This window comes from Arachis ipaensis, chromosome B3 (genome assembly GCF_059453495.1).
Source record: "Arachis ipaensis isolate K30076 ecotype BB chromosome B3, ASM5945349v1, whole genome shotgun sequence".
Taxonomy (NCBI): Eukaryota; Viridiplantae; Streptophyta; class Magnoliopsida; order Fabales; family Fabaceae; genus Arachis; species Arachis ipaensis.
Window position 1 is genome coordinate 7,170,436 of NC_142438.1, and position 19,791 is coordinate 7,190,226.

Consider the following 19,791-nt stretch of genomic DNA (forward strand, 5'->3'; position numbering starts at 1 on the left):
CATTGGACGTGTTGGGGAGGTTGCTTACAAAGTACAACTCCCTCCCTCTATGAAGATCTACCCGATCTTCCATGTGAGTATGCTTAAACCATATCATGGAGACCAAGACGAACCGAGTAGAGGTGACTCGAGTCGTGCTCCACCCGTGGTGATTAGATCCTTTGATAAAGAAATCGAAGAGATCTTAGCTAATCGCGTCGTGCGACGAAGAGGAGTACCACCAAGTATCCAATACTTGATCAAGTGGAAAGGGCTCCTGATAACTGAAGCTAGTGGGGAAGCTCGTGAAGATCTGTGACAATTCCAAGAACGCCTAGAGCGCTATCATGAACAGAACACAACGAGGACGTTTGCGCATTAGGTGGGGGAGAATGTCACATTAAATTTTAGAAAGTTAAATTTAACCGTGTTTGTATAATTTTCTGGAGTGTTTGAGAATGCTCTAGATGATTCCGGAACGTTCTAGAATATCCTAAAAGGTCCCGGAATACTCTAGAAGGTTCTAAAAGACTCTAGAAGGTCATAGAGTATTCTAGAAGAGTATGAATGTATATAGAAGTATGAAGAGTAGTATGGAATACTCTAGAAGTATTTAGAAAGTTGTGGTAGGGCAGATATTTGTAATGAAGGTTCTAGATGATTAATATAGACTGTTGATTATATTTAATCCTAACTATCTATTGAGGAGGTGGATGGCTATAAATAGGAGGTGAGAGTTAGTGTGAGTCATGTGTGAGTGATTTGTAACCAACACTTGAGTAATAAAGTGTTCTTTCCACCAAAACTTCATTTCTCTTGTGTTCTCTTGTGTTATTAGCTTTCTTGCTAAATATTGAGGGTTAGACTGACTTGGTCTTAGTTCAAGAGGTTGAGTAAGTTCGAGTGTCGACACGGTAGCGTTAAAGTGTGTCCAAGGCTGTGACAATTAGCTCCTCCTTTTGGCTTATACTATTAATCCTTAACTTATTATTTGAGTACACTAGTTCCTTCAATTATTTCAATTTTTCATAATATAATCACCATTATTCCCATCTTATAAATATTGGTTTAGTTCATAATCTTATTATTCGATCGAATAAATTATTAACACAACAATCGTACAATTATTTTTTTAGAGTAAATAATTATTTAGGAAAATTTACTTTTTTAGAATAAATAATTATTTTGATTTTGAAAAAATCTTAATTTTGACAAAATAATTCTTATAAAATGATAATGATAAAATTATCTCAAAAAATATATTCTGTTTGACAAAATAATCTAAATGTTAGTTTATGGTTCATTTTTTTAATCAACTATTAAATTTGTTTTGATATTCTTAATTTACATTTATCTTTTTTTTTTTCTCAAATATCATCAATATCACTCTTATTTTCTCTTATTCTATTCTATTATTACCACCTTATATTATTGTCTTCATCCATTTTTATCACCATCAACTTCTATCCCACACAATCTCACTGCCACTTCGCATTATACCCCATCCATCACTACTCACCCATGGTTGAAATCATCATCATTATTACCGAAAATACTATCATATCCCATCCTATTGCCACCAATCCACCTCACCTGTCACTCATTGGTAATATTATTGTCTTCATCAACACCTCACTTCTTACAGCTTCTCACTTACCATTATCGTCACTTCCAATCTCTATTATCAAATACTTAACCGTAACTCTTTTATCGCCGTCATATACTTAAAATTATTATCATCATCAATAATAATAAATAAAAAAAAGAAACTGGGAGGAAGAAACAAATTGAAAATTAAGAGAGAAAAAAAATGATAGAGAAAATAGAAAAATATATCAAGAGAAAATTTTTAAAAAGTAGAGGTGGATGTAATAGTCAATGAGAATAATAGCAACGATTGAGAAAGTGTGACAATGATAGAATTGTAGGATGATGTTAATGGGTGCAAAGCAATGACAATGAGATGGTAGCAGTAGAATAAAATAAGTTAGGGATGAAAAAATTGGTGATGAGTAATGGTGATGAAAAAGAGAAGAAGAATGAAGATTGATGATGGTAATTTTTATAAAAAAAGGAGAAAAGGAATTGATGACGAGTTGATGATGATGAAAAAGAGGAGGGGAATTTAGAAAGAGAGAAAAAATAGGATAAGAATTTTACAAGAGAAAGTAAGGATAAACTGATAATTTTGTAAAGGATAAAGTATATTTTTTGTCCCTAAAGTTTGACAAAAGTTTCAAAAATACCCATAAGTTTTATTTTGTTTCAATTTTGTCCCAAAAGTTTTTAATTTGTATCACATATACCCTCAACGACTAAATTTTCAAAAAAATTAAAACCAATCTAACAATAATACATGAATATTATGCTTGATTTACTTTTATTGAGGGTTATTCTTATGAAGTTATTATTGAATTAGTCTTAAATTTTTTGAAAAATTAGCCGTCAGGGGTATATTTGATGCAAATCAAAATCTTCTAGGACAAAATTGAAACAAAATAAAATTTAGGAATATTTTTAAAATTTTTGTCAAACTTTAAGGACAAAAAGTATACTTTACCCTTTTGTAAAAATTTGAACGGTTGACTAAATAAAATAACCATTGACTAAATATTTAGATTATTTAATCAAACAAAACATATTTTTTAGAGATTATTTTGTTATTATTTTATAAAAATCATTTTGTTAAAATTAAAATCTTCTAAAAGTCAAATTAAGTATTAACTCTTTTTAAATATTATAAATAACATTCTTTTAAAAGTGATCTATAAAATGATTAAAATATAAATTTAGTTGGTATATATGATATATGATGATAATTCATAATGGAATTAGGTGAAACTCTCCTCAAAATTCAAGTATTCAATTTTAGATCTAGTTATGTATCTAGAAGTGCATAACAATTTGTTTTTCTTCCGTTTTTATGATAATTTCCTTTTAGAGTTAGCAGGTAGAGAGTTCAAACACATAAACACTTCAATGGTTTTACTAGAGCTTCAACTTTAATAATAGAACATTAAAGTTTCTTTATCTTTAGAGTGATTTGATAACATTCTTATTTTTTAAAGGTAGTTTATTAAAATTAAATTTTAAAATATAGTATTTTAAATATTTTAATATTATATTTGATAAATTAAATTAAAAGTATTTTTAATAAATAAATAATAATTATATTTAGTAAAATAATTTTAAAATCTAAAAATATCATAATATATGTAAATATAAGAGTAATTAAATTTGAATAGTCATTAATACATGAAATAATATTAAATATTTTATTTTGATAAGTATAAATTTTACCAAACACAAATATTATTTCAAAAAATATAATAATAAGAGTTTAATTTTAATATATTGATAATATAAAATATTTTATCAAATTATCTACTTATATTTATTCTTTTAGATTATTTTAGGAGATGTTCATATATAGGTTGAAGAAATCGAATTTAACTTAGCCCATACTTAATTCCAAACGATATCTATGTCAATTTTTTAAACTTTTACTTGATTCTAAATTCGACAAAACTTCAATAATTCAGGCCAATTTTTTATTGGGTCTATACTAGATTTAAATTTGAATCTAAATTGAAAAAGATGTGGAATAACATAACAAACAAAATAACAAATTAAACAATATCATCAACACCACAACAGATTGCATATATTCAAATTTCTTTAATTTTGTGTAAATAACCTCTAATAGAATCAACAATCATTCGTATAAAAGAAATAAATTGAAAATTTTGTCCATAATGATGTCAAATTTAGTCACAAAAAGAAGAAGAACGAGGTATAAGAATAAATCTAAAATGACGTGAGTTCCAAAAATAAAGACATAGAATAAAAGCGCCACGAGATAATACAGAATAAAAATTTAACAAGGTAAAGCAGAACAGAAATAATGATGAGACAAAGCATAGAAATTTTTTTTACCAAACTAATTATAAGTCTTCGAATATGACCGAATTATATTTATTCGTATCCTTACTCAAAACATAAAGTCAGGCCCAATATGAATAAATGGCCTAACCTTAGAAGGTGGTCTCTATTCCATATCCGACCTCTAGAGGTCGGACACTGACAGAGGGATCCAACTCTATTTGTCCAAATAAGTAACTGCTTTTGGATATCCTTCCGCTACATCCAAAAGGGAGATCTTAACAGACTTCTAAAAGAAAGGAAACATTTATCCATAAAAATGGAACTACTCCAACAAATATGGTTACTGACACTACTATAAATACACTGACACCCCTTAAGTATAAGACACGTTCTAATCTACTAAAAAAATTTCTGCCTAAAGTCCTTGCTAATTTAAGCATCGGAGTTTCTTGCAGGAAACACCTGACCTCTTCACGAGGAACTCGGACATGCGACACATCGGCATCAATAAGTCAGACGTTGCCATACAAAGGGATATGGACCTCACGTTCAGACCCAAATCAACATTTCAAGTAATCCTCGAAATAATATTCATCTATAATTCACATTGCCAATATAAAATATAATTGAGTAAAGTATCGTTTTTGTCCATAACGTTTGGGGTAAGTCTCAAAGTTGTTCCTAACGTTTTAATCGTCCTATTTAAATCTCTAAAGTTTCAAAATTGACTCAATGTTATCATGCCGTTAGGGATCCGTTAACAGAATTGACGGCAGGACAAAATTGAGATGATTTTGAAACGTTAGGAACTTAAATAGGACGAAAACGTTAGGGACAAAAATGATACATAAAAATAAATTTTAATTTAATTTTATCTTTCAATAATATTATTTTTTTACTGTACATAATATTCAATTATTTTTTAATTACATCTAAATAAATTATACATAGTCACATTACTTTCATTTTAAATAAATTTATTTTTTTATAATTTTAAAAAATTTTGATACATTAGAGACAAAAAGTATAATTTATATTTTATTGTATATATATATATATATATATATATATATATATTATTTTTTTCTTTTCTGCAAATTTATATACTAGTCATTCTACAAACATTTCATGATAACTAAAAATCTTTAAGAGTGAAATTAAAAAAAATTTATTTATTTAAAATAAAAGTAATATGATTAAATGTAATTTACTTAGACGTGATTAAAAAATAATTGAATATTCTGTATAGTAAAAAATTGATATTATTGAAGGATAAAATTAAAATTTATTTCTATGTATCATTTTTGTCCCCAACATTTTCGTCCTATTTAAGTCCCTAACGTTTCAAAATCGTCTCAATTTTGTCCCCGCCGTCAATTTTGTTAACGGATCCCTAACGATAGGACAACATTGAGTTAGTTTTGAAATGTTAAGGATTTAAATAGGACGATTGAAACGTTAGGAACAACTTTGGTACTTATCTCAAATGTTAGGGACAAAAACGATACTTTACTCAATATAATTATTTTTATTGATATAATTTTATGCAATAAATTAGATATATATAAAAAATGATTTTACATTGTAATAATAAAGTCATTTAATATAAACTCCTAGCTTTGAGCGAGGAGGGAGGGAGAGAAAGAAAGGGCAAAGGGGAGAAGCGGTTAGGGGCAGGCAATACGGAGAAAAGTGGAAATATCAAATTTTCGTTTGATGCGATGACGTATATCTCTCGAGATTGAGAACACTCAAGAAGACAACACAAACCAACCCAAACCCCCAATTTCTCGCTTCCAATGGAGGAGAAACGTCGCGATGCCGCACCTCCACCTCCTTCCGCCACCGCCGATTCACCCGCATCTGAGCCTACATCCACGCGCCGCCGTGCCGGAGCTCAGAAGCGCAAGGCCAGCTCCCTCTCCGGAAATTCCTCCTCCTCCACGCCTTCTAAGCGCGTCACTCGCGACAAGCCCTCACCTCTCCACCACCACACTCCTCCCCTTCACCACAATGGTCCTCTCACTAGGGCGCGTCAAATCCCCGCCTCCGCCGCCGCTGCGTCGTCTTCCGCGCCCGGTTCTGCCGCTGCTTCTGCTTCTGCTCCGCCGGCTGTGAAGCACTCGGAGCGCGGTTTAGGCGCGGACGCGGTGGCGCTGGCTGAGGAGATCAGGAAGGCGAGCGAGCGGGAGTCTCTGGAAGCTTCGATGGAAGCTGCGTTCGAAGCTATCAGATCTCGTGGAACTGATTCTCATGTCGTTCCGAGTCATTGCGGTGAGGATTTGTTCCTAATTTGTTCTTGTTTAGCTTTGGGACTTAAATTTTATGGTTTCAATGTTGTGAATTGTACATGACACATTCTTTATTTTACTTCATGTGATAATTGTTCACTTCGGTCTCTTGAAATGAGTGATTCAGCTTAACTGGCGTTTGAAGATATGATAGACTCTGTCAATTGGCATTTTACTTTCAACCATTTTGCATTTTGATTTTTTTTTCTTTAGTTCTATTGGTATCTGCAATTGTTGTATTATGTTACCCTTAGTTTGTATATTTGGTTGAAGAAGGCGAGGAAATTGAATGTGTTATTCTGAATTCAGAAATTTGAGTTAGGCAAGCTGAGCGGGTTTCTTCTCAAAATAAATTTTCAATGTTTAGTTATTGACTTATGATTTATCCTTTCACAATTGGCATTGAGTTTCAGGTTGGTTTTCATGGACTGATATTCATCCAATTGAAAAGTTTATGATGCCTTCTTTCTTTAATGGCAAAACTGAAAGTCGTACTCCTGATATATACATGGAGATAAGGAATTGGGTAATGAAGAAGTTTCATGCAAATCCCAACACACAAATCGAAGTGAAAGATTTGTCAGAGATTAATGTTGGAGACTTGGATTCTAGGCAAGAGATAATGGAGTTTTTGGACTATTGGGGTCTAATTAATTACCACCCTTTCCCATCTATGGGTTCTGCTGATGCCAGTACAAGTGATGATGGGGAGGCGGAAAGGAATTCCTTGCTTGAAAAATTGTACTATTTTGGAATGCACCAATTGCGTCCGCCTGTTGTTCAAAAGGCTAGCCTAATGACTCAAGCTACGACCTCTGGCTTGTTTCCGGAGTCTGCAATTGCTGAAGAATTGGTGAAACAAGAGGGGCCAGCAGTTGAGATGCTTGAGTATCATTGCAACTCTTGTTCGGCTGATTGTTCCCGCAAGCGTTACCATTGCCAGAAGCAGGTTGTTATCTGACTTTGAGTTAGTCATTGAAGTTTGTAATTAAGTGGTTCATGAAGGACTTTTTCATTTGCCTAACCTTAACTACATATATTTAATTTATAGTTCCTACTGTACTTCTCAAATATGGTGTTATTCGAAGCTTGATGTTCTTGTAGAAACACAGGGTAATGTACATTGTTTAGTGTAGTTGCATTTCCTACCATCTGAGTAAAAATTTTAACATGTTTTGCTTCTAGAAATCTTATTTGGTAACTTCTATTTGTCATCTCTGCAGCAGATATATTGTGTCAGATTTCAGATACCTTGTGGGTTTATGGTACAGAACCAATTTTAATCTTACCTGAATTGAATTAGATCTCTCAAAATATTTGTTCATTAAGTGCCCTATAGTAACATCTGTCAGTGGCGGAAGCATAAGCAGAAGTTAATATGTTATGAACAACATCATATTCAATAGTTCTGAAAAATCAACTCAGTGACCTGTTCAAATACTGGCTAACTTAGAAGAGAATGCATTAGGCCTGGTGTTTGCAGATTTAGAATGTCCTTATTCATGTAGGTTTTTTGTTGGCATAATGATTTTCGTTTAGTTTGCAACTAGTTGGTTAACTATTTTAACTTTTAGTTGATTTATCAAACATGCATTGTTGGAATGCTTGTTCCATTGATGATTATTTATTCGCATCTTTGTTTCATGTTATATATTTCATCAGTTGTGTGATGTGTCTGACAGGCAGATTTTGATCTATGTTCCGACTGCTTTAGTAATAGAAAGTTTGGCTCCGGGATGTCCTCATCGGATTTTATACTCATGGAACCAGCTGAAGTTGCAGGAGTTAGTGGTGGAAAATGGACTGATCAGGAAACCCTCTTGCTTCTTGAAGCACTAGAACTGTATAAAGAAAATTGGAACGAAATTGCAGAGCACGTTGGCACAAAATCAAAAGCTCAATGCATTTTGCACTTTGTTCAAATGCCTATTGAGGATGCCTTTATGGATTGTAAAGATGATGTTGAAACCAGTTGTAAAGAAACAGCAGATCCAGCTGCAACTAACAATGATGCATCTGCAAATAAAGATGCTTCTGAATGTAATGAGAATAACACTGGTGATAATACCGAAGGCCATGGTGAAGCTTCTAAGTCTGAAGAGGTTAAGGCAAAAGTAGATCAGGAGATTCCGAATCAAGAGGATGGTGTGGGTGAGAAAACCTGTGAGGGAACTTCTAAATCAGAAGATGCCGATAAAGTCAAAATTTGTCCAGAAGGAGGCAATGACTGTGCCCTGATTGCTCTCAAGGAAGCATTTGTAGCTGTTGGTTATTCTCCTGAACCCGAAGGCCCATCTTCATTTGCTGAAGTTGGTAATCCTGTCATGGCATTGGTAAGTTAAATGCTTGGGTGTATGAACAATTGCATTTCCAATTCCATGTTTTTGGACAGTCAACAAGAACTTAGTCTGAATTATTTATTTAAAGTCTTATCAGTTCAAAAATGATTTAAAATTAATTTTTATAGTTTTCTGTATATGTTGTTGTTATCATCTTGTTTTATACTGTTATATCTATTGCTTGCATGATAAGTAACAACTAACTTGCTAGTATTTAATTTTTTTTCTTATATACTATTTGTTACTGCTTAACTAATACTATGCTTCTACTTCCTTTCCTTCCTGTCATGTATATGTCTCCTTGTCAATGTTCAGTCTTATGCATTGATGTCATGCTTTTCTTTCTACAGGCAGCTTTCCTCGCACGCTTGGTGGGTCCTGATGTGGCTGTTGCTTCAGCTCATACCGCCTTAAAATCCATTTTGGGAAATTCTCCTGGCACCGAGCTTGCTGCGAGGAATTCTTTTATTCTGGGAGATCAACCAGATAATAAGGAACCAACTACGAGGTATGTGATGTTATGGAAAGTGTGCACTTTTGAAAATTCCATAACTATTCCATTTATGATTGGTTGGGACTTACAACTTTGTACCCAATATTGTCATAGGGATTCTAAAAATGAGGAAGGCCAGGATGGGATAAATGCAAAGCAGGATAAACCAATCTCAGAGGACAAAGATTTACCGAATGATCACAACAACATGGAAATTGAAGATAATGTTCCAGAAGATAAGAAACAGCTAGCTTCTGAAAATGGAGACTTGGAAAAATCAAATACTTCAAAGGAGCAAGCTATTATCAACCATGAGGGTGGGCTTGACAATGGTAATGGCTCCAGCAATTCGAAGCTACCCAATGATCAAGCACCATCCACTCTGCATGATTCTGGTGGTTCAACATCCAAGGCTGAAAATCCACCTAGTTCTGAGGAGCTACAAGAGCGAAGTTTGAATAAAGAACTGTCCCATTCAGAAGTGGAAACAAAGGACATGCCTGCTTCGGACTTGTGTCTGTCGGACAAGAATGGTCTTCGGCAGTCTGTTAAAGCTAATCTTGCAGGAAACCATCCAGAACCAGTAGAGAAAACAAAGAATACTGATGTTGTGTCTGATTCTGTGCCCTCAGACAAGGACAAGTCACAAACGCTATCTTCAAGTTCTGCTGGTGACACTCTGCAAAAGAAAGACTCCGTAATGGATGTTGAGCTGCCAGAGAAAAGTGAATCTCAGCCACCATGTGCTTCAGTTTCAACCGAACATAATGGGAAAGAAAATGATGTGGATATGATGTCTCCTTCGCATCCAGTTGGATCAATTTCTGGTGCTGAAAATGGCACAAAAGCAGGTCTGTCCTTTTTTCCCAACATCCAGACACATTTAGAAGAAAAACGAATGCAGTGGTTATTTGTAAACTAATAAGGGGTGTATGTAGAAACAAAAGTCTAATTCAGTATGAGTTTTTTGTCTCTTTAATTTTTATTTTGGGTGCGTCATAAATATATCAGTTAATGAAAACGAATATAACCTTCATATGATGACAGGCAAAGATCAAACAGAGAATGGTGCAAAAGGAGAAGACGATAGGACGGAGAAGAAAGATGATAACAATTTTGAGAAAGTAAAATGTGCTGCAGTCACAACACTTGCTGCAGCAGCAGTAAAGGCAAAAATTCTAGCAAATGAGGAAGAGGACCAAATCCGAGAACTTGCTTCTTCATTGATAGAAAAGCAGGTAATCTCTTAGCTTGTAAGGTTCATTGCATTGTATTTATATGTGCTGATTCGTTGACTTTGTTGGTGAATTTTATCAACTTGCAGTTGCATAAGTTGCAAGCAAAGTTGGCTTTTTTCAGCGATATGGAGAACTTAGTAATGAGGGTAAGGGAACATTTGGAGCGGTCACGGCATAAGCTTTTCCATGAGCGTGCTATGATAATTGCTTCTCGGCTTGGTATACCACCTTCCTCATCTAGAGGTGCACCACCAAACTTGCCAGCCAATAGAATTCCTATGAATTTTGCAAACTCGCTCCCAAGACCACAAATGATGATGAATCCCCAAAGACCACCAATTCCTCGACCTTTTAGCACGGCAGCTGCTACCATTCCAAACCCATTAGCATCTGCAACTGCAGCAGGAAACGCAGTTCGGCCACCGAGCCAGGAAAAACTTTCGTCTGTTGGGACAAAATAAATGTAGACTACATATGGAAGAAAATAGTTATAGTCGTCTTACTTACTGATCACCTGCCACCACTTTGACAATGTGAGTAAACATTTTGATTTTGTCGTGGTTCATTTCCTTCATCAAATGAATGATGACATATATTAAGATAAATTGTGTGTATAGTTAAGCAGACAGACCAGAACTAGGAACTGCAATGGAATTAGAATGAACATATGCAAAACAACTTGAGAATATACATGAAATCAAATATTCCTAGTTAAGAATACATAAAATCCTATTTCAATTGATAGAAATCATGCCTTTTCATGTAGATTGCTCTTCTTTCAACCTGTTTTTCACTCTGGTATATTGGGGATATTTACAACCAGATTTTGTTTTCTTTGCCCAGCACTGTCCTCAGCTCCCCATTCTTCTAAGTATGATTCCATTTAATAAATCTGATTATGATAGACTAGGAGAGGAATGAATGGTTAACCAGTGCTTCATTGCAAACTACTTTTTCTTTATTGTAAAAAATGTGTTTGATCCATTCTCCCTCCACCTTCTGTGCTGGTTTAGTTTATCCTTATAAAATGCCAGAGCAACTGGTTGATTTATCATTCTGTGCTTGTTAATTTATTTGACATCCCCAAATGGCTTGTTTGCTGCTCTAGTTGCTTATTTGGTTCTAATCTTGCTACTTTCTATAGATTAGTTGCTTGCATTATTAACTAATGATCAGTATTTGATGCAGTCAATTTGACGAAGGTCAAGTGCTGGTGAGGACTAACTCTAAATTGACAGCTATTGGGAGCTCAGTGACCACAATAGTGCATTGTTGTAGGCTCATCTTTTCTATATATAATGAGTGGCTAGAAATGAGAGGATGAAATATTTAGTGATATGATATATATTTGAATTTGTAGAGGGCAATTGGTTTTGTAGTTTTGAGGATGGTTTGATAACTTGAACAAGTGGATAGTTGTGCAAAACTGGTGCGTTCAATCCCTGTAACTTAAAAATGGTATTTACTATTTCATTATTGGGTAGGAGCAGCATATGGAAATTTGGGCGACTTTATTAAAGAATATGTCAACAAGTTAGCAAGGCAATGCTGCTTGTTTTACCATTCTCTTTTATCCAAATCCGCTTCCCAACCGAACTTTGAAAATTAAGGAATCTCCCCTTTAAGCGGTTTTGAAGACGTATTTTATTCACACCATCCAGTTTTTTATTCACTAGAGAGGATCCACTCCCTTTTAAAGGGTGTACTTAAATATTTTGGTTACTCAGACGGGCAAACATTAGGTTATGTTTTTCCTTGACCTAAGTTTAGTGGAATTGCCAAAGCTCAAACATGATAGAGCGAACCAAATTTAGATTATGTTCGTAGATGTGTGTAAAAATTTTATCGAATCCTAAGGCGCACCTTATACATGTGTGTGTGTCCTCACATTTATTCATTCTGATAGCTAATTATGATTCAGCCGGAATCCTGGTGCCAAAATCATGCTTGGCGACTTTCAATCAACGGTAATTACTGATCATGCCTCAACCGAGTCACAACGACAATTTATTTTTTCTACAAACCATGTCTTTACCCATCTAATTTGAACAATGTTTAAACTAAATGAAATAACAATTATCAACTAGTGATCGAAGAAAAATCGTATTATTATCCTTGATTCGTTGAACTCTGGGCGATTGTATCTAATAAGAAAAATAAGCAATCAAGTATTCATAACTGGAGGATTATCTTAGCCGTGCAAGCCTGTCACAATAATGGAATGACATACAAGGTGAAAAATTAATCCGATCAAACAGGCACCATGCAAATAGGTCTTGACCAATATGTTTTTGAGCAAACACCAATGTACAATGAAGCCTCAGACACCAGAAATAGCTAACACAGACAAATTTTATTGTATTGAAAACAAGTCTATATCTCAGCATTCACAACCTGTTGCCCGTTGCTGACTGCTGGTTCCAACATCAATTGTGTCGGGTAGGTATCTACAATAAAACAAAGTTACCACAATCAGAGCTTCGGTCAAGACGCGGAATCAATAACATATCGGATTATCTCAGTTTTTCCAAATTATATATGAGATCTATAAGGCTGTATTTGTTTCCAGGCACGGGATACCGAGATAAAGACACAATCATATTTGGCAAATGAGACATGGACACAAACATTGTGTTTAGAGTCACCAAAACAATTTATTATATTTTCCAAACACAGAGACATGGACACAATCATATTTTCCAAATTTAGTATATTTTGTTTCCTTCCTGACAAGAAAGACACTAAGATACTAAAAAACGACAATTTATTTTTTCATTTCTTCTTTTATTATCTATCAACTTTACATAATTATATTTTTTATCTTTATATTATTCTTCCTAAAATTTTTTGCAAGAAAAAAATGATTAAATTAGACTTTCATAATTTCTTCTTTCTTATATTTAATTTATCATCAAACAAAATACAACACTCATTTTTGTGTCCTTGTCATCTGTGTCTTGTTCTCATTATCCTGTCTTGTTCTGTTCTCAGAACTGAACGCAGCCTAATATCTGGTAACTAAATCAAGAAAAAAATGAAACGAAGAGCTAACTTAAAAAAATCGGTTATACTCATTTGCAGGGTATGATTATATAAACTGGAACCACTATATCCAATGTAACTTTAAAGTGCGGTGGTACTATCTAATGTAACTTCAAGGTGTAATAATGAGTAGTCAACTATTCAAGGATGCCCCCGCCTTATTATTATTATTATGTCAGTAATGGTTTGTAATTGTTTCCATAATCATCATTTATAGATCTTCCCCTTTGAAGAGAGTGAGAGACAAACATGGCTCTTGTGAGCTAAAACACCAACGGAATTATAGTATGTTCCCCCAACCAATCAACTGATTCTATAATCAGAGATTCTAAATGTATTTGTGCCTGCATTTGTTCACATACACTAAAGAAGAAGAGAGATAACATTTGAGAACTTACAATTCCTCTTCTTCCCCACTTTTCAGGGCATTCTTGGCTATGCACTGGAATGCTTCTTCAACGTTAATACCTTCCTTGGCAGATGTCTCAAAATATGGGATATTTCCTTTTGATGCACACCAAGCCCGAGCCTTCTTTTCCGAAACCTGCAGTGACACAATCACTTTCTTGTGTTCAGTAGTTCAGCTGTCCAGCAGTATATTTCAGGTATTTTATGAGTATGAACACATCTGACCTAATCAAACATTTGATGGAAAGAAAAGAAACATGGAAAACAGCCAACTTTAGGAAAGAGAAAACGTACCACTCTACTGTTTCCACCATCAATATCTACCTTGTTTCCTATAACAACAAAAGGAAAATTCTCTGGATCGGAAGGACTAGCCTGAAAAAATTATTGCACAGCTTAACATTTGAAAAATCACTTGGACATTGCTTGTGATAATAGATAAGACTGAGAAATATGTCCAGCAAGAGGAACGCAGGCCTACCTGAATCAGAAATTCCTCCCTCCAGTTGTTAAGGTTGTCGAATGATTTCATTGAATTAACATCATATACAAGAACACAGCAATCAGCCCCACGGTAGAAAGCAACTCCTAGGCTTTGGAATCTTTCCTGACCAGCTGTATCCCAAATCTGCAAGGAGCAAATATTAAAATAAAAATAAAGAATAGTAAAATTTGACAACTGTTGTAGCTTAAAACTTTCAAGAGATAGCAAGAGAATTGTTGTATCATGTATCTAGATAAGAGTCCAAGCATTATTTATATGACAAAGTTACATAGATGTATCAGATAGCACTAGTGTGAGATCATTATATCTAATCACATGTATGTGCCTCATCCAAATGTTTCATATGATGAAAAACAATTTCTGAGACACAATAGGAAACAGTACCAACTGATACAACCACAATCCCATTTTCAAAGACATCAAGAAGACAAGAACCAATAGGTTTCAAAGACATCAACTGATACACTTTAAGGCTTAGGCTTTCTAATATTAAAGGTACAACAAGGAAAGAATCTTAATCCGAGAAATCATCACAAATGGTAAGAGTCTCGGGTAAATATGTTATGCTTTTCCAACTAAGTGTTTTTTTTCCACAAGCTGATAATATCACTCAGAAACAACATATCCAACTTCGTTCACTTAGAGAGTTGCAGCCTAAGTTCTTTACCTAAAATCAGTATGTATTATGAAATATAACATATAAAATACAGAAAAATCTAAGTAGTATCAGATAAATTAATAGTCCAACACATAGTATTTTTCAAGCAACTAGTCAGATATATCCCTGAGATTCGCCAACTTACCTAATTATCCAGTTTATGCATATGGATATGGTCAAGCACACACACATGCACCAAAAAAAAAAAAAAAAAAAAAGCACAACTGAGTACCGTTCACAAACCTGCAAGGTGAAAAGCCTATCTTCAAATTGCACCTCCTTTGTTAAAAAGTCCGCTCCAATGGTTGCCTTGTACTGGTTGCTAAACTTCTTATTCACATATCTAAATTATATTTGTTAGGGAAATGCATGCTTTTAAGTCTACTCAACCGAAATTCAATATGTAACCCCTTGGTACAGCGCTAAACTATACGAAACAAATCGCGTAAAAAAAAAAAAAGAATAAACTAAGCAAGGACGAATGAATTTGAAGAACCAACTACCAAAGGATACTGATTCATCAAAGATGTCTTCCCCACCCTGCAACAGCACAAACAGTGTTACATAAACGCAAGCTGCTACCAAGATTGAAAGTGCACATATGATTCAAATCACTATCACATATAGTGAAAATTTCTTTGCAGTATCAACCAATCGTGCGTATGCATCAAGAAAAAAAGTTGAAAACAAAAGGCAATTTCCGCAGCAGAAAGCGACAAAAATACAAGATCCTAGGGAGAAAATTTTTTTTCGATCGAATTGAGCTAAGTAGGTAGCAGAAAAACGGAAATCGTGAAGGTTAAAGCAAAGATCTGCAGAGAAATGATGTTTGCAACAAAGAAGAAAGAGTGGAATCGAAAAGTAACTTACCCGCTGTCACCGAGAATGATGACCTTCAATAGAGTTCTTCTTCTGGAAGGCATGGTTACTTTTTCACCGATCGGGAAAAAAAAGTGTAACTGCTTTTTGTTGTTGTTCTGTTAGAGAGATCGGAAAAAAGGTGTAACCGCTTTCTGTTGAGAGTCTCAGCAAAGCAGTTGCGTTGAGAGTTAAGACTTGGTGCGAGCTTTCTAGTCCTCCTCAAATCAAAGCACACACACAACACAACCCCCAATCTTTTTTCTTCTTCTTTTTTATTTTTAATTTTTTTCCTTCTAATATTGAGAAGAATATTCCCCTGCTGACAGCTGTAGCTGATTCACACACTAATTTAATAAATAAACTTCACTTAAATGGCAAATTACAAATTAGTACAAATTTCCAACTTTCTCTTTCTTTTTTTTTTCCCTAATCCTATTTCTGCAGTTCACTGTTGTAACTTGTAAGGGTGCGTTTGGAAAATTTGTTGGAAGAGAAGAAGTACGTTTAGACTTCTTGAAAGCTTCAACTTTTGGTTTGGCAAAATTTTTTTTCATGAACGCAGAAGTGATTCTGCTGCCAAAACCAACGTTTACAAGAAGCAACTATTTTTAGCTTCTGCGTTTTCCTAACGAGCTTTTTAGCCATGATACTAACCATTTATTTATCTTTTACCAATTTTATCCTTCATGTATATTATTATATTATTTATAAAATTCTTGTTATTTCTATTTATATGAACTCTATTTTTTTATTTTTTATTTTTTTTATTTTTTTCAACTGTTTGTTTGATATTATACATTTTTATAATTGTGATTTTTGTATATTATGTTTGTTATTATCTTTTTATAATATGATTTATTGATTCTATTAGGTAAAATAAATTAAACAAAAAATTAACTGTAAATAATAATAATAATAAAAAATTATAGCATACTAAAAATAGTGTACTAAAAGTATACTATATAAAAAGATCATCAAGAATTTTCAGATTTATTTTCGTTACTATAAAGTAAATATTTAATTTTTTTATTATTTTTAGTACTCTCTTTTATAATTGTAATTCCCATATACTATGTTTTAGTGTAATTTTTTATAATATAGAGTATGATTCTATTAAAAAAATAAATTAAATAAAAAATTAATCATAGATAATAATAAAATCATAAACGTTGAATTCCAAATTAATATTAAGAATAAAATTATTAAGAGTACTAGAATAAGAGTACGATGTAAAAAAATACTAAAATGTAACATATTTGATTAAATATTCTTTTATATATATATATATAAAATTTATATTGTTTTATTTTTATTTAAAAATATATTTTATCTATTTTTATATGTTATTTTTATTTTAGTAAGTAAATATTAATTTTATTATAAAATTAACTAATAAAATTTATTTAAATATCTAAATTAAAATTATAGGATAATATAAAAAAATTATTTAAGTTGAGGTTTATTTTAGTAATTTTTTATCTAAAAGTGATTTTAAATGGTATAAGCCAAACAACATTTATTTTACTAGAATTAATTTTGATACAAAAATTACCAAACATAAATCACTTTAACACAAACTTACTCTTTATCAAAATCAAGTTTGCAAAATCAATTTTATACAAACTCCCGTTTACAAACTATAATCCAAACACACGCTAAGACCTAAGAACACCGAAACGAGCTAATTAGCAAATATTATGTAGATAAAGTCTATTGTGCATTTGCCGGACAAGAAAACTACGCGATTAAGTAACTTCGCATGAGTTATAAAATATATTCGTAGCAAATTTACGTGTCATGTATAAATATTGGTAAAAATCCACGTGTAGTTAATTTTATGTAAAATTAATAATTGAGAGTTGTTAAATGATAATTTAATTAGATTAATCGAATTTTTTAATAATTTTTAATTATCAATTTCATATAAAATTAACTGTATCTAAGTTTTCACAACAAAATTTATGTTATAGATAAAAAATTTTGTGTTATGTAAAAAAATTATGTTATATTTATAAAATGTTTTGTGTATAATTTTCTTTGTATTATTTATCAAAATTTATGTACTATGTTAATAAATTTTTGTACTTTTTAATAAAAAATTATGTGTTGAAAAAACACAAAGAAAAGTGATACATGGGCACATATTTTTTTGTTAATTTTGTGTAACTTAGTTAAATTTAATTATAAAAATATTTGTTCCAATGAATTATAGTTCAAATATTATAATTTAATATAGTCAATGAGCTATAGCTCAATGACATAGTCTTTTCATATTCACTTAGAGATGGTGGGTTGGAGTCTCCCTATATTTGATAGAAAAAAAAATGGTATAATCTAATATCATAATGTTTAAGGACTAACAATTAGTTTCTACTTCCATTGGAGGTTATAAAATCTATTTATAAGAGTCATTTTAAAATATCAAATTCAAAATGTAAAGTTTAAACAAGCTGAATAATTATTATTTATATAGAGAAAATGATAAATACATTTTTAATTTTTTAATTTAAAAAAAAAATTAATTAATTAAAAATATAAAAATATTTTTCATCTTTTGTTGTGACTCAAGATAATAGTTGTGTTGCTTGTAGTAATTTCAAGTCTTTGTTAATCGTCCTCTGCAATTGCATGATTATCGCTCATAGAACATGAAACTATGAAAGAACTTGGATGTTAGATTGAATAGTGATAATTTCTTCAACAAACCTCTCTTAGCTTGGTTAGTGAAGAATATATATCTACCCAATCTCTCTTTAAAGGAGTTTTGTAGCCTCTTATTTTTGTATGAGTACTATATGGTTCTATTGTAACAAATTCATTTTTGACAGATCCAACGCCTTGGAGGTGGAGTCATATTACTTAGCTAAAGACTATTATTTGTTCCAAACAAAATTCTCTCAAACAAAAAGAAAAATTGGTGAATTTAAGAAAGACAAATTCATTGACATTTTCACAAACAACATTTTGCTAACTTGGACAGTTCAATTTCTAAGGATGGCAAAGCAGCATATAATGGTATTACTCTTGAATCTTTCATCTATGAATAGTGGACGATTTCTTTTCTAAATATATAAGAAATTAACCTATATTGTAGCAGTTATTCATTAAGTGGACAATATTAATAATAGTGAGAGCACAATTACTTATACTCTAAATCGGATTGGATATAGATAGTGATATTCGTGTTTTAAATAAGTCGGGTTGGACACACTCTCCTCTAAGTACTTCTTTAGGTCAATTTCTTTTAAATAACTCCTTTTCGACCATAAGTTTAAGTGTTTAGGCTATAGTATGAACTATTATTATATGTGTTTTTTCCTTACTCCTATATTTTTCTTTGTTATCATGATTACTCTATCAAAATTTCTTTTTTATCAATATAAACATCAACAACTCCGAATTGGATCGGTCTCTCCTCAACAAATAATTGCTTGGGCAAAAAAAATCTTACCTAATGGAGAGATAGTTGGGGAGGTAACAAAGCCCTATATTTTTCATTACAAAACTAATAAGCCTAAAAAAAATGGATTATTTTGCGAAAGAATTTTTGGGTAATTTTTGTCAAATTTTTGCTCTGTTTTGCATAAAAATATGTGTTTAGATAAGTTATTTTGAATGAAAAAATATATTTTTTAAAAAATAAAGTATTTTTATTCAATTTTAAATTTATTTGGATATATTTTTTTTAAAAAGTATTTTATTAAAAAATAAATTATTTATATTTTTTAGAAGCTAACAATATTTTAGTTAAAAAAATAAAAATAAAAAACATTTTTAATACTTAAAAAATATTTTTTAAATAATCTATCCAAATATAAAACAATTTGTGTCTATTAATTTTTTAAAAAAAAATTAAAAAATAAATATTTTTTTTAAAAGTCAATCTTTTCATAATAATTTTTGGTGAATATAAATAAAAGAATAATAAGATAATTAATTTTTGAATTTATAAATTGTCAAAAAAATAATTTTTGAGAAAAAAATATGATAAATTTTTTAAAAAATAAAGTATCAATTAAGTTTTAAAAAATTAAAATGTTGGACTTATAATTTTTCAAATAATTACAATATTCACACAACTGATAAATCCGT

The 19,791-nt window shown here is 31.9% G+C and overlaps 2 protein-coding genes across 3 annotated transcripts; one reads left to right on the forward strand and one right to left on the reverse strand.

Moving 5' to 3' along the window:
• The first annotated feature begins 5,456 nt into the window (after positions 1 to 5,456).
• On the forward strand, positions 5,457 to 11,651 carry CHB3 (DNA-binding family protein). Of its 2 annotated transcripts, none has more exons than XM_016331531.3 (8): positions 5,457 to 6,138; positions 6,569 to 7,104; positions 7,838 to 8,488; positions 8,845 to 9,002; positions 9,102 to 9,838; positions 10,035 to 10,225; positions 10,312 to 10,758; positions 11,402 to 11,651. In XM_016331531.3, exons 1-7 carry the CDS (start codon positions 5,664 to 5,666, stop codon positions 10,684 to 10,686), a joined length of 3,123 nt encoding a protein of 1,040 aa, XP_016187017.1. In that variant the 5' UTR covers positions 5,457 to 5,663; the 3' UTR covers positions 10,687 to 10,758; positions 11,402 to 11,651. The 2 variants fall into 2 exon arrangements, with proteins under 2 accessions (XP_016187017.1, XP_016187016.1); XM_016331530.3 differs by having other exon boundaries at positions 11,414 to 11,651.
• A 658-nt stretch (positions 11,652 to 12,309) lies between these two features.
• Positions 12,310 to 16,141, reverse strand: LOC107628898 (ras-related protein Rab7). The gene is made up of 7 exons (XM_016331529.3): positions 15,709 to 16,141; positions 15,352 to 15,378; positions 15,082 to 15,181; positions 14,157 to 14,303; positions 13,970 to 14,050; positions 13,666 to 13,811; positions 12,310 to 12,672 (listed from the first exon to the last, which is right to left on the reverse strand). Exons 1-7 carry the CDS (start codon positions 15,759 to 15,761, stop codon positions 12,606 to 12,608), a joined length of 621 nt encoding a protein of 206 aa, XP_016187015.1. The 5' UTR covers positions 15,762 to 16,141; the 3' UTR covers positions 12,310 to 12,605.
• Positions 16,142 to 19,791: the final 3,650 nt, after the last annotated feature.